Consider the following 15252-nt stretch of genomic DNA (forward strand, 5'->3'; position numbering starts at 1 on the left):
TCCAAATGCTAAAATCTTTCTTCAAATGGATTAGTAGATTGAGAGAAACAAGCGCTCAAATTTTTATTTCTATTATTGGCGGAAGCTCAAACGCTGGAGTCGGTAGGGTTCTTGAACACACTTCGAATGGCTTTTGTTTTGTAAAAAGAGTAGTTGCTTTGTGAGTCTTATGCCACTTAATTAACCGTCAGCCGTACAGTTCAATGCACAAAATCAGATGGTTACGAATGTCCGATGGCTGTAATAATTGAGATATGATCTATCAACAATAGGGAACACATTTTGGATGGTCCAGATTAACCTGGTATACTGCCATGTGTGATGGAGATAAGTCACCATCATTTCCAAAGTATTTACAGACTCGCATGTTAAAACAACCTATTAAAAAAGTTTATGTGGTAGCGTACGCTACCAGGGCTACACGCTACACCATTCTAGCGTACACTACCAAAGGACTGTGCTACCAGCGTCCGCTACGTAGTGTTTTATCTACTCTACGCTCCGTAGCATACTGCATACGCTACTAAAAAGATTGGTCCTAATGTAATAATGCACAAGCACATTCTAGTTCCAAAGTTCGAAAATAGAGGGCATGATATAGATTTTGAAATTCTTTCCAAAATGCTAACCTGAGTAAACAAATGCACCAGTTTCCAATCAAATGCATTAGCACCATGGTTCATTAAAAAAACATATTCTCTGTAGACACTCTTTTGGCCCATCAGCTGATCCTGGAAACAGATATAGTAGATCCACACACATTCGAACTGGCACTGTAGACTCATATTTCAACATCCCATCTCTGCAAATTGTCCTCACCCTATTTCCCAAGGGAGAAATTTTATCACAACAATTGCATTAACGATCCAGCCAATTAAGATAAATATATGTAGGGGGACAGACTAAGCTTGTACTTGAAAAACATTCATCAAACTGGATTACCTACAATGTTGATTACATGTCATGAATGGAGAATCCTTGATGCTATTATTCGGTTGTGCATGGGATAGCTGCCTGTTGGCATCTGATTTCTTCTTGCGCCGACCTTGTTGAGAACGAGATTGGAAAGACAAGATAGCAAGGTCACTGAGATCTTGCAATGGTGTCAGACCCTTCACAACTTCATCCATCGAGGGGCGAGATTTGGGATCCCTGCTGAGGCAGCAGTAGGCTATCTGTGCAACCTTCTGCATTCCTTTGATGGAGTAGTTGAGTTCCAAGCGAGGGTCCACCAGTTGGAAAAGCTTCCGCTTGTCGCCTAGATATGGCCGAGCCCAAGCAACTAGGTTTTGCTCCCCACTGGGTCGTTTCTTGTCCATGGATCTTCGGCCAGTTAGAATCTCAAGTAACACAACCCCAAAACTGTAGACATCGCTCTTAGACGTCAAGTGCCCTGTGCATTACCAAAATTTATAGATGGCACTTTTTTTAGATTATAGACTTCACATGCCGAGTGAAAGTAAAGAATAATGAGGCGCAACGAAATATGCACTGCATAATAGAGAACCAACCTAGAAATGGTATCTTGAGAAAATGTAGATGATATTAGTGTTGCCAACAGTCAAATGTCTGTCAAATGAGCTTATGCACAATGAAGTTGGAAAGCAAGATTGACTTTCCACCATCAAATATTACAAGATATAAGCTTCATATTAGATTCTATTTACCTGATGCATGCAGTCCAAGGAAGGTGTAAGTAATATTTCCTACAGTCGTCCTCAATGGTTCCTATAAATTTGCCATTCCTTCTCACAAACCACTGAATTCTTATTGTTAACTAAACAAAACGGTTTCTATCTAGATATTTTTGTTGTAATTTTATTTTATTTTTTAAATAACAATTCAGGCATGGGATGTGGATGAGACATCCTAAAAGGACTAGGATCGAGGTGGTGAGAAGGAATAAGAAGGAACATTCACTTACTAAGGATAGGGTCTTAGATAGGTGATTTGAAAGCTCAGTTGCATTGTCCTTCTAAAAAGGTGCTGCTCTTGCTTTGAATTACACTTCGGACTCACGCTCCCACTCTTGGTTCCTCATTATTCGTACTAAGGAACATTTTGAAAGTAGACACTTCATGCTCCTGGACCTGAATCTGTTACCGCTTCGCTTCACACTTCATGCAACTATAAGTGAAACAAGATCTATAAAACCAACTGAAATAGCTAGGGCAAGGTAATGCTGATAAAGGGTGGAAATGGGTCAGTTTCTAGTTGGATCAGCTTCAACCCAGCCCCAATCCATGACTAAGACATGTGAGCTGATTCTTAAGCCTAAGACCAGTCCAGCACAACCTACTTAGAACAAGTGTTGTAAAGGCCATAACCCAAGCATCTAGCCATGCATTTCTACCACTAAAGCAAGCAGGCACTTGTGTACAATATTAAAAAATATATACAGATATAACACATGGATGGTTGGATCAGACCAAGATCAATGCGACCTTGACCCATTTACTTAAATGGGCCATGTTTTCTGACTGAGGCCAACCCAAAAGCCAGTAAAATCAGCCTAAGCCTCTGTTAAGAGGGTCAAGTGACTAGCTTGCAAGTCAACCCGACCCACTGCCAGCCCTAGTGGTGATCACCGCAACATTTCTTTTAATTATTCTATCATTGAGAGCAAATTCCTTTGGACCATTTTTCGGAGTATCTATTATCCGTATCTCTACCTTGGCTATATCGATAATAACACTAATAGTATAAAAAAGAAACTGGCATTGGCAATGTACCATTTAGGATCGATATCACCAACATTTTCGACCGTGTAAATTCCAAGCACCGCTTGTATCGCCAATATTTTCGACTGTGTATATTCCAGATGTCGCTTGTGTCAAAGGAAATATCAATCTACACAGCAGATTTATGTCAAAGGAAATATCAATCTACACAGCAGATTTACAGCTTTACAGATTTACAGCTTTACAGATTTACAGATTTACAGCTAATATCTACAGCAGATTTACAGCTAATAGCAGATTTACAGCTAATATCTACAGCTTTGACTGATATGACAGTTATACAGATTTATTCCTTCCTTAATTAGGATATATTAGCTGTACAGTATATTTAGATAGATGTATATATGGTAGGGGCTGAAGATCAGCTTGTATTTCTTCCCTAAATAGCTTGTAATCTACCTATATAATGGGCAATTGTCAATGAAGAAAGGCAGACTTTTTCAAAAGGACTCTAAACTGTCATGGTATCAGAGCTATAGCTCTAAATTTCCATTTGTCTCGTGCTCTCAAGTTTCTTAATCTCGGTTATTCTTGTTCTAGTTCTGTTGACCTCATGTCTTCCGATAAGTCTGATGTTTCTTTGATTCGTTTCAATGGCAAGAACTACTCTGCTTGGGCGTTTCATTTCAGGATTTTCGTCAAAGGTAAGGAGCTGTGGGGACATGTTGATGGCAGTAACCTAGCTCCTGACAAAGACAAAGACAAAGACCGACACGCCAAGTGGGAAGTCAAGGACGCACAAGTTATGGCATGGATTTTGGGATCCGTTGAACCCAACATCATCTTGAACCTTCGATCTTCTCAGATTGCAGCTCAGATGTGGACATACCTGAAGAAGGTCTACAGTCAACAAAACACTGCTCGTCGTTTCCAGCTTGAACATGAATTGGCCACTCTCCAACAGGATAGTCTTTCTATCTCTGATTTTTACTCTAGATTCACTAATCTTTGGGCTGAATACACTGATATAGTTTATGCTGACTTACCATCCGAAGGTCTTAGTTCTGTTCAATCTGTCCATGAAACTACTCAGAGGGATCAATTTCTAATGAAACTAAGGTCTGAATTTGAAGGCACCAGATCCAATCTTATGAACCGAGAATCTGTCCCCTCCTTGGATACATGTCTAAATGATCTTCTTCGCGAGGAACAGCGCCTTCTCACTCAAACCACCATGGAACAACGACGATCTACATCTGTTCCTGTAGCCTATGCAGCACAAGGCAGGCCACGAAGCAGGGATATGAGCACTGTTCAGTGCTTCTGTTGCAAGGGATTTGGTCATTATGCTGCAAACTGTCCCCGAAAATTCTGCAACTATTGCAAAAAGGATGGCCATATCATCAAGGAATGCCCAACTCGACCCCCCAAGAAATCGGAGACAACATATACTGTCTCAGTTGGCTCTTCTAGTGCGGGTAGTTTGGTGAATACAACACAAAGTGCTCCTGCTCCTGCTCCCGTTTCAGTCCAACCCGTGACCCCTGACATGATTCAACAAATGATCATTTCTGCATTTTCAGCTTTAGGACTCTCAGGTAAACCCTTCACTACATCATCTCCTTGGTACTTTGATTCCGGGGCTTCCCATCATATGACAAACAATGCCGCTTCTCTTACCAATGTAAACAAATATTTTGGAAATCTCAAAATTCATACTGCTGATGGCAATCATTTACCTATCACGGCCACTGGTGATGTTTCCTCCTCTCTCACTGATGTCTTCGTATCTCCCGGTCTTACCACCAATCTTGTGTCTGTCGGTCAGTTAGTTGATAATGATTGTAAAGTAGAGTTTTCTAAATCTGGTTGTGTTGTGCAGGATCAACAGTCAGGGCGGATGATCGCGAGGGGGCCTAAAGTGGGACGTCTTTTTCCTCTTCAATTTCCTTTGTCTTCTTTTTCTTTGCCTTTTGTCGCTTGTAATTCTGCTCATGTTGATTACCGAGCGTGGCATAAACGTCTCGGACATCCAAACTCTAATGTACTTCATGCTTTATTGAAATCTGGTTTTCTTGGGAATAATGAAACACCATCTCTTAGTGTTGTTCAGTTTGATTGCAATTCTTGCAGACTTGGCAAAAGTAAAACTCTACCCTTTCCTTTTCACACACCGCATGTTGTCAAACCTTTCGATCTGATACATAGTGATGTGTGGGGTATGGCACCAGTCACTTCGCATGCTAATTACAAATACTTTGTCACTTTTATTGACGACTATAGTCGTTTCACATGGATTTATTTCCTTCATTCCAAAGACGAAGTATTTTCTGTTTTTAAGATTTTTCATGCATATATTCAGACACAATTTTCGGCCCATGTCAAAATCCTTCGTTCTGACAATGGGGGTGAGTATATGTCTCATTTGTTTCAGGACTTCCTACAGAATCATGGCATCATCTCTCAACGGTCTTGCCCTTCGACACCTCAACAAAATGGAGTGGCTGAAAGGAAGAACCGTCACCTTCTTGATGTGGTTCGCACTCTTCTGTTAGAATCTTCCACGCCCTCTCAAGTTTGGTGTGAAGCTCTTTCCACTGCTGTCCATCTCATTAACAGATTGCCTTCTCCCACATTGAACCATGACTCATCTTTCACCAGGTTATTGGGTCACCCTCCAACTTATTCTAACCTTCGTACCTTTGGTTGTGTCTGTTATGTTCATCTTCCTGCACATGAACGCACAAAACTTACGGCTCAGTCAATTAAATGTGCTTTTCTAGGATATTCAGTACAGCAAAAAGGTTTTCTTTGCTATGATCCAAATCTGTGTCGCATTCGAGTTTCTAGAAATGTGATTTTTTTCGAAAATCAATATTTCTTTTCTACCCATCAGGATCATGTTTCTCCTTCATTTTCTGTTTTGCCTATGTTTCCTAACTCTCTTGCAGATCCAGTCCCTTCTAAACCTCTCCTAGTGTATCGACGATGCTCCACCGCCACTTCCCACCAACCTTCAGCACCTCCTGAGCCCCCTCCCTCCGACTCAGTACTCGGGTTCGTAGACCCCCAGATAGGTTTGGTTTCTCTTCTCCTTCATCCTTCACAGCCACTTTGTCGTCTATTTCTCTTCCTTCATCTTATAAACAGGCAATGGAGCATGAGTGTTGGCGAAAAGCAATTGAAACCGAACTTCTCGCACTTGAAGAAAACCAAACATGGGATGTTGTTCCATGTCCCTCCTCCGTGAAACCCCTTGGCAGTAAGTTCGTGTTTTCTATCAAGCTTAATTCCGATGGGTCCATAGATCGTTACAAAGCTCGGTTAGTGGCACTTGGCAACAAACAAGAATATGGTCTCGACTATGATGAGACCTTTGCACCGGTTGCCAAAATGACCACTGTCCGAACTATACTCGCTCTTGCTGCATCCCAATCCTGGCCCTTACATCAAATGGATGTTAAGAACGCATTTCTCCACGGTGATCTCAAGGAAGACGTTTACTTGAAACTTCCCTCTGGTATGCCCACTTCCTCACCTACTGATGTTTGCAAACTGAAACGTTCTTTGTATGGTTTGAAGCAGGCACCAAGAGTATGGTTTGAGAAGTTTCGATCCACTTTGCTTAGTTTTTCTTTCACTCAAAGTCAGTATAACTCCTCTCTTTTTCTACAAAGGACATCCACAGGTATCGTCGTCCTCCTTGTTTATGTGGACGATATCGTCATCACTGGCTCTGACTTGGGAAATCTCTGCGGTTCAGACTTTGTTGAATTCTACATTTCACATGAAAGATCTTGGCCAACTCACCTATTTCTTGGGTTTAGAGGTGCATCATCAGCCGCACGGTCTCCTCTTGCATCAGCACAAGTATAGTCAAGATCTGGTTCAGCTAGCCGGTCTCACCAACGCTACTTCGGTTGACACCCCCATGGAACTTAATGTGAAATATCGACGTGACGAAGGGGAGCTTCTTGAGGATCCTACTACCTATCGGAAGTTAGTTGGTAGTCTTATCTATCTAACCATTACCCGACCAGACATCTCTTATGCTGTTCATACCGTCAGCAAATTCATGCAAGCACCGAGGCATCTCCATCTATCTGCAGTCCGCCGCATAATTCGCTACATTCTTGGGACACCTACTCGTGGCTTATTCTTCCCTTCCGGTTCTTCACTTCAGCTACAAGCCTATAGTGACGCTGACTGGGCTGGCTGCCCAGACACCAGGAAATCTACTACCGGCTGGTGTATGTTTCTTGGTGATGCCCTTATCTCTTGGAAATGCAAGAAGCAGGACCACGTCTCCAAATCATCTACTGAGGCCGAGTACCGAGCCATGTCTGCAGCATGCTCCGAGATCATTTGGTTACGTGGTCTCCTCACAGAGCTCAGTTTCATTCCCGTACATCCTACTCCACTCCATGCCGACAACACTAGTGTCATCCAAATTGCCGCAAACCCAGTCTATCACGAACGCACCAAGCACATCGAGGTTGACTGTCACTCAATCAGGGAAGCCTATGATCATCAAGTCATCACTCTTCCACATATCTCCACAACTTTGCAGATCGCCGATATCTTCACAAAATCCATGCCACGTCAGCGCCATCATTTTCTCGATAGCAAATTGATGCTTGTTGATTTACCAGCATCAATTTGAGGGGGGATGTCAAAGGAAATATCAATCTACACAGCAGATTTATGTCAAAGGAAATATCAATCTACACAGCAGATTTACAGCTTTACAGATTTACAGATTTACAGCAGATTTACAGATTTACAGATTTACAGCTAATAGCAGATTTACAGCTAATATCTACAGCTTTGACTGATATGACAGTTATACAGATTTATTCCTTCCTTAATTAGGATATATTAGCTGTACAGTATATTTAGATAGATGTATATATGGTAGGGGCTAAAGATCAGCTTGTATTTCTTCCCTAAATAGCTTGTAATCTACCTATATAATGGGCAATTGTCAATGAAGAAAGGCAGACTTTTTCAAAAGGACTCTAAACTGTCAGCTTGTATCTTCAGTGTGTTTGTGGGTGGTTGTCAAATCATGAATTGTGCTTATAGGCCATGAATGCTTGGATGCCAGATTCAAAGAAAAGAAGGCAGTGTGTTGTTTGCAAGATTGATATTGAAAAGGTGTACGGTCACGTGGAATGGGACTTCATCGACTATTTATTGTCAAGGATAGGATGCGGCGCTAAATAAAGGAATTGGATTCAGGTTTGTATAAGATCAGCGGCTTTTTCGGTTCTTATTCACGAAAGTCCAAAAGGAATTTTCAAGTCTTGCAGGGGTCTTCGTCAAGGCAACTGCTTTCTCCGTTTTTATTTCTGGTCGTGGCGGAAGCTTTTAGCCAGATGTTAGCTAGAGATCAAGACACCGAGCTCATTTGTGGGTTCCATGTGTCCAAATTTTGCGAGCCTATCTCTCATCTTCAGTTTGCAAATGATACTATTTTTTTTTGCGAAGCCAATCCTCTCATGATGGATAATTTGCGCAAGATTATAGTGTGCTTTGAGGCGGTGCCCGGCTTGAAAGTGAATATGGGAAAGAGCAAGTCTTGGGTATTCATTTAGGCCAAGATGAGGTTTCCTTTCTAGCTTCGATTATCGGTTGCAAGGTTGGGTCTCTTCCTTCTTATTTGGGGCTCCCTTTGTGCATCGGAAAACCCCCATCTCATATTTGGGATAAGGTGGTGGAGAGGATAGAAAGGAACTTGTCTAAGTGAAAAGGCAGATATTTTTCTTATGGAGAGAGACTAACTCTTATTAAAGCTGTGTTTTCCAACATGCCGCTTTACTACATATCTCTTTTCAAGCGCCCATCCTCTGTTAGAATTAAATTCAAGAAGCTTCGAAGGGATTTCTTTTGGAAAGGCTCAAATGAAGGATTCAAATTCCATTTGTTGAATTGAGAAGATGTATGTAAACCTATTAAAGAAGGTGAGGGCTAGAATCAGAATCTTAATATGAATCGAGCTTTTTTTAGCCACGGAAGAAGGGAATTTTTGGAGGGAAATTATTCTCTCCAAATACGGGCTTAAGTAGGGAGGTTGGGAGGCTAAGGAGTCTTTTCTATACAGGGCTTCTAATAAAAGGAAGTCAATTATGTCTCTAAGGTCGGACTTCAAAACAGGCATCTCTTTTTCTATAGGTGACGGATCTAGAGTCAGATTTTGGTAAGGCCAATGGTGCGGCAATTTCCATTTATCTCAACTCTATCCCAATCTAGCTCGGTTAGCTCCCTCATCAGATATGAAAGTGGCTGATTGTTATTCAAATACAAGGCTTCACTCAGGCTGGTTTCCTCCTTGTAGAAGAGAGTTGACAGATTGGAAGTAGAAGAGTTGTTATCCCTTTGAAAAGGCTAAGTTCAGTGTCTCCTCCTAGTGGCAAAAAGATGAAATGTTTGGAAATATCATAGTTGGGGGAAGTTTTCAGTTGGCTCATTCTATAGGCTGATTCGATCCACCACTTCGACAGTCGGTGATACCAATGCAAATCACTTCTAGCAATACAATATTCCGCCCAAAGTGGTGGTTTCACTTGACTAGTAGGTAGAAAGAAAGATTTGAGGATTGATAACTTGCAAAAGAGATCTATGGTTATCCTGAACAGATGTTGTGATGCAGGACAATTGACCACTTGCTCTAAAAGCTCGAACTGATAGAAAGTGACAAATCAATCCCTTTATCTCATAGCCCAAGCCCCACATCGTATGGGTTAGGACCTTGGCCGAACCCCCTCGTGGGCCCCACTTAACATGGGTTCCACTTCACACGGGCCACTGATGCAGGACAATTAACCACTTGCTCTAAAAGCTCGAACTGTTAGAGTATAGCGAATTAATCCCTTTATCTCATAGCCCAGGCCCCACATCTCATGGGTTTTAAGACCTCGGCCGAACCCCCTTCGGGGGCCCCAAATCACATGGGCCGCCCACCCCGAGTGTGTCCCCGCATCCCACGGGCTACCCCACTCGAGCCCGGTGTGAAATGCGCATTAATCATGGGCATTTTCACACTAGGCTCGAGTGGGGTCGCTTGTGGGATGCAGGACAATTTGATGCAGGACAATTAACCACTTGCTCTAAAAACTCGAACTGTTAGAGTATGGCGAATTAATCCCTTTATCTCATAGCCCATACCCCACATCTCATGGGTTTTAAGACCTCGGCCGAACCCCCTTCGTGGGCTCCAAATCACATAGGCCGCCCACCCCGAGTGTGTCCCCACATCCCACGGGCTACCCCACTCGAGCCCGGTGTGAAATGCGCATTAATCACCCCTGGTGAGGAGTCTCGAACACGAGACCTCCTCCGTGGGCCGCACCCACCCCGAGTGTGCCCCTGCATCCCACAAGCGACCCCACTCGAGCCCAGTGTGAAAATGCCCCTGCATTATGCTGTCTATGTGAGCAGGATGTGGAATTAATTGATCATCTGTTCATTTTCTACTCTTTTACATCCAAGTTGTGGTCTCATTTTCTTTCTTCCCTCAACTCGTAATGGGTTATGCCTAGCAATGTTAGAGATCTCTTATGGGAGTGGCATGGAGGAGGTTTGGGCATGAAAGGAAACCTTTGGCACGTGACTCTCTCAGTTGTTTGGTGGGTTACGTGGAACGAGAGGAATAGACGTTGCTTCGACAAGGTTTCGCATTCTGTTGACATTTCTCCCGTTAAGGCTCTTGTTTGTCATTGGGCCTCCATCCTTAAGAGTGGTGTATAGCACTTCTTGAAGCATCTTAGTTCCCTTTTGTTCAGCCTTCATTTTTTATTTTATTTTTTTCCTTTTTGTATGCTATTCCAATTGGTTTTTGCTAGCGGGCCTTTAATAAATTTTCATTTCTCTTCAAAAAAAAAAGATTCCAATGTCTCTATACACAGGTGTTTGTATGCTAAATGACCACTACACCAACACATGCTCTAAGCACTACCCTAAACCCCCATGACCAAATGTGATGGTGATGCAGGACATGAAATTCAAGTATGATGTGCAAGAATTCAGGCTTAGATCATACAAATTTAGAAACAATTACACAAATTCCACATCCCACATGATAGTCCAAACATTTAATGAAAGGGGAATCTATGTGGGTCCAGGCCGACACAGGCTAGGGCTGGACCAATAAAAATTATAAGCTAAACGATGTCAAACGAAAATAGAAATCAACCACACATGCATAAGAATCAGTCCCTAATCCAAGGGATTCCCCAATTTCAATTCAAGGAACCCTAGGGTGAAAAAAAAAAGGCAAATAAATTAGAGCTAATGCAAACTAAGGCTAGGGTTTAGGAAATAGGAATAAAAAGAGAAAAACCTGACCCGAAGAAAGCTCTTACGTGCAGATGGTGACCCGAAGCTGACGCATGTGCGCGGGTGGGCTGGACGCACGTGCGATGGAAGCTCGACTCCCAAAAGTGACACCTAGGCTTTGGTCGGCCGGGGGAGACCTCCAATCCCTCAAGTTTGATGACGATCCGACGTAAGGTCGAGGCATAGTGCTCCACCGAAGTTTCATCCCTCCTACAAGTCCAAATTATGGAAACTGGCTGTAGGGGGATGAATAGTTGCAAAGGCTGGGAATTTCAAAGCAATAATGATGATAAAAGATGAGCTATATAGATGGGAAAGGGTAGGGACGGATGGGGATAGATGTGGCTTCACACCATGTAGTTAGCCCTTCAAAAAAGAAGGGTTTCGCACCCACTTTTGAATTCTTCCACAACTCACGAAGAGAACAAAAAAATAAAGCAAGAATTTTTTTATTAAGCTTGAAGGAATGAAAAGAACTAGAAGGGGGTGCCTATTTATAGGGAAAATCCTATACCCCAAAACTCTCACCATGTACGCAACCAATTACTTGGCGGTGAAGTAAACTAAAATAAAAACCAAACAAATAAATCCAAAGTGTTCACGATGTTCTAAATAATAACAATAAGCAAAACCTAAAATATGACATCAATCTGACGAGTGGGCCACGATCATGAGGTCCCATGATGGGCTTTTCTTGACTATCGGGCCCACCCTTTTGAACTAAAACTTCGTCTTCTAGCTAGGAGGCCCTCCCTGGACGTCGTCATCGAACTAGATCGATAGTGGGGCCCTCCTACATACATACGTGCATAGGGGGGTGGCGTGCGTGCGCGTGTAGGCGGCGTGCGCACGATGTCCTCATCAAATGGAGACAACCTTCGATCCATGATCATTTTGCCAGCATAGGCGCTCATCCTCTTATTGAATTCAAATTACAAATCTGTTGCAAACGTTCTTCAAAGCTTTTGAAAACAAACTATTTACATATGTATAGTTTAAAAAACAGTTTGCAAATCATAATCCCATAAAATTCGATAATGCCACAACGCATAAGCCTAAGGGGGCGTTTGGTGTGTAGACTTAAGTGGGTTTAGATGGACTTAGGAAGGATTGGATCTCGAAATACGCTCGGTGCATGTTTGAATGGTTGGATGAACGCCACCGCACATCGCATCGAAAACTACGCCTAAATCGAAGGGATTCTCGCAATCCCGAATTGAAATCTCTGCTGCATGCAGCCCATCCCTCAAATCCATCGAGGGATTTCAACCAAGGAAACCCCAATCCCACAGTTGCTACGCTCGAATCCGTCGAACGGACGTGGGATTGACCTTTGAAGAGACGATATAGTCCACCCTCTTCATTTCATTGCAGGCTAATGGCAGGGAAGTTACCATATATATGGACGATCGAAAGAGAATTGCAAGCAAGGAAGGAGGTTCTTTGCCACAAACGATGAGCAGAGTATCGAACTCATCTCTCTTGCAAGATCTGTCTTCTTGCTCTCATGTAGCAATCATCTCCTATTTAAATGGTTCTTGCATGTTGAAGGTTTGCAGAAGAAAGAGACGGCACTGGCCGTGTTTAAGGCCACAGATTTGAGAGGATTTCTCGACTTCGATGAGCTCTCTTCTACACAGTTATATTTGTGATGCCCATCAGTCTTAAATCAATGTAAAGATTAGGAGTTTTTCAATGTAAATCAAGGAAATTGGAAATCGTCTTCAACATGTTGCAAATGATTAGGGAAATTTGGGGGTCTGCAATGGAAATGGGAATCTAACCGATCTCTACATTCTGTTTTTTAATCTATAGTATTTATGCTAATTACAGAAAATCCCATTTGTGCAGCATCATAGTTTTCTATGCCTGGCCAACTTCCAATTATCCATATCTTCTTCCAGTATTTGTGAATATACGGATGTTTTCCTCTTCTTCTCTGTGCTTGTGAACACAACTACAAGTTGGGATGTACGCTCACATGCCGTTGTTTTCTCCACCTTTTCAAATGAATCTTGAATATCATCTCTCTATCCATCATCTCGTGTATGCCGTGGATTTTCAGCTTATTTGTGAAATTTGTGCGTGTGCAGTGCGAGTTACTCACATCCGTGCTTGATAGCCTCGCTCGGCCCCACCCGTTTGAGCTAATCAGGTAAAGTTGTCCATCTACTCATTTTTTGTGTATGACATTATAAAATCTCATTCTCTAAAATACTATTACAACTAGATTGGGCCTCACATGGAACTGAAACACTGATTATGTGTGCATGATTACGTGAATCTCTTCTTGGATGATTATGGCATCAATATTCATTTGTTTGTAACCAACTTGTCCTAATCTACTTGCAAGTTGTTATAGATACCCATGTATATTTATTCCTCAAAGAAAGATACCCATGTACGCTTAGTAATTATTTAAGTAGTCGATAAGATAGCTGAAATTTTCTGAAGGTTCTTTGTTAATCCAAGCATCTATTGATCCTCCTTTTCAATGACTTACCAAAGCTTGCTTTATATTATACAACTTCCAGTTAACATGCTCTAGTTTTATAATTTCCTTTTCATAGCATGCTTAAAACATGCTTTCATAATAGTTACACTACTAATAAAGAGTTATCTTATTTAGTCATGTGGATGTTTTTTTTTAAAATAAAAATCCTTGAACAAGAATATGGGTTGTTGTTATCAAGTTTTTTCTCCCCAATAATTTGTCTTATGCTCGGTTTCACAACTTGGATGGTCTTTGTCTATGTAGGGTTGCTGATTCACCACCACATTCTTTATCAGAACATTTTGGATGAATCATATCCAATGGATAGTTAAAGTTAAAATAATTAGCAGTGGAAATTCACCATGTTAAGCAGACGGTTTGTACTATCTTATGCATTACAATTTTTGAAAGTTATGACCTACGGATGGTTGGTTATGTCACTTCAACAGTTTGGATTGATGTACCTGTGCCATAGTGCTATTGAAGAGTAATCCAGTTTTGTAGATAAAAATGGTGCAAAAGTAAAAAAGATGGCCATCACTACTATTATAGCTAATCTTCATTGCTACTTTTTTTAACCAAAAAATGAATAAAAGACTATGGTTCATAACTTCATATGGATAAGATGAAAGAGCTGTTTATGAGGTTGGGACATAAGAACAGAGATGACAAGTGTTTTCACAGAGCCCATGAAAAAAAAAAAACAATCAATGAATTTCCATTGGGGCCAACACAATTTCATCAAAAGCCTTTGACTAGGAAAATTTGACCCACTCAAAGTTACAAAAGGGCCCCAAAGGGAATCCAAGTATTCAGCCTTGCTACTTTTTTAAACCAAAAAATGAATAAAAGACTATGGTTCATATGGATAAGATGAAAGAGCTGTTTATGAGGTTGGGACATAAGAACAGAGGTGACAAGTGTTTTCACACAGCCCATGAAGAAAAAAAAAAAAAAACAATCAATGAATTTCCATTGGGGCCAACACAATCTCATCAAAAGCCTTTGACTAGGAAAATTCGCCCCACTCAAAGTTACAAAAGGGCCCCAAAGGGAATCCAAGTATTCAGCCTTGAAATTGGGCAGGAACCAAGCAAAGTTAGGAATCTAAGATTTGGCCCTTTTGAAATCTGAGAAACTAGGTGTGTTTATCAGTTAAATAAAATGTTCCGTTTAATCAAAATCTTTCTGATAGGTTATTGAATTTTGTGGAAGAAAAAAAATTATATGACAGGAAAGGCTAGAAAGGCAGATGGAAGGAGATATGTACGAACTTGATGGATAGATGTGGGATCCATTGTAGTTTCCCATCCTATGGCTGTCTTTCCTTTGATTTTTTATAATATTTTCTATTTACCTGCAAACCACATGCACACATCTCATTCAGTTTAGTGTTCACCCTTTTTAAGACTCCATTTTTTTTTGGGGTAAAATCCAGAGATTTCTTTCCTCCTATTTTTTTTCACTTTCATTCTCTCTATTTTATACATATAAACCAAACATAGCTCATCTCATCGAACCTTTCAAAACTATTCACTATCGTCACCTTTTTTAAATCAAGAACTCTGGAGAGAGATACAGTCATCTATCCACAACTGCGAAAATCTTCAGTTTCCTCTACAAACAAAGAGTAACTGATTTCTAAAGTTAACTAAAGTCCTCTTCTTCCCAAAGTGTAGGAGATGGAAAACTTGGACGAGGAAGAGTTGGCTGCGTGTGTCATTGTACTCTTCTTCCAGT

The 15252-nt window shown here is 41.3% G+C and overlaps 1 protein-coding gene across 2 annotated transcripts in view; it reads right to left on the reverse strand.

Moving 5' to 3' along the window:
- Positions 1–801: 801 nt before the first annotated feature.
- The window catches only part of LOC131255400 (serine/threonine-protein kinase PBL35-like), a 34816-nt gene continuing 20365 nt past the window's right edge, over positions 802–15252 (reverse strand). For both annotated transcript variants that reach the window (XM_058256100.1, XM_058256099.1), the window contains one exon: positions 802–1393. In XM_058256100.1, coding sequence (XP_058112083.1) covers positions 939–1393 — 455 coding nt within the window. In that variant the 3' untranslated portion in view covers positions 802–938. The remainder of the gene's footprint in view (positions 1394–15252) is intronic.

This window comes from Magnolia sinica, chromosome 9, assembly GCF_029962835.1.
Source record: "Magnolia sinica isolate HGM2019 chromosome 9, MsV1, whole genome shotgun sequence".
NCBI lineage: Eukaryota > Viridiplantae > Streptophyta > Magnoliopsida > Magnoliales > Magnoliaceae > Magnolia > Magnolia sinica.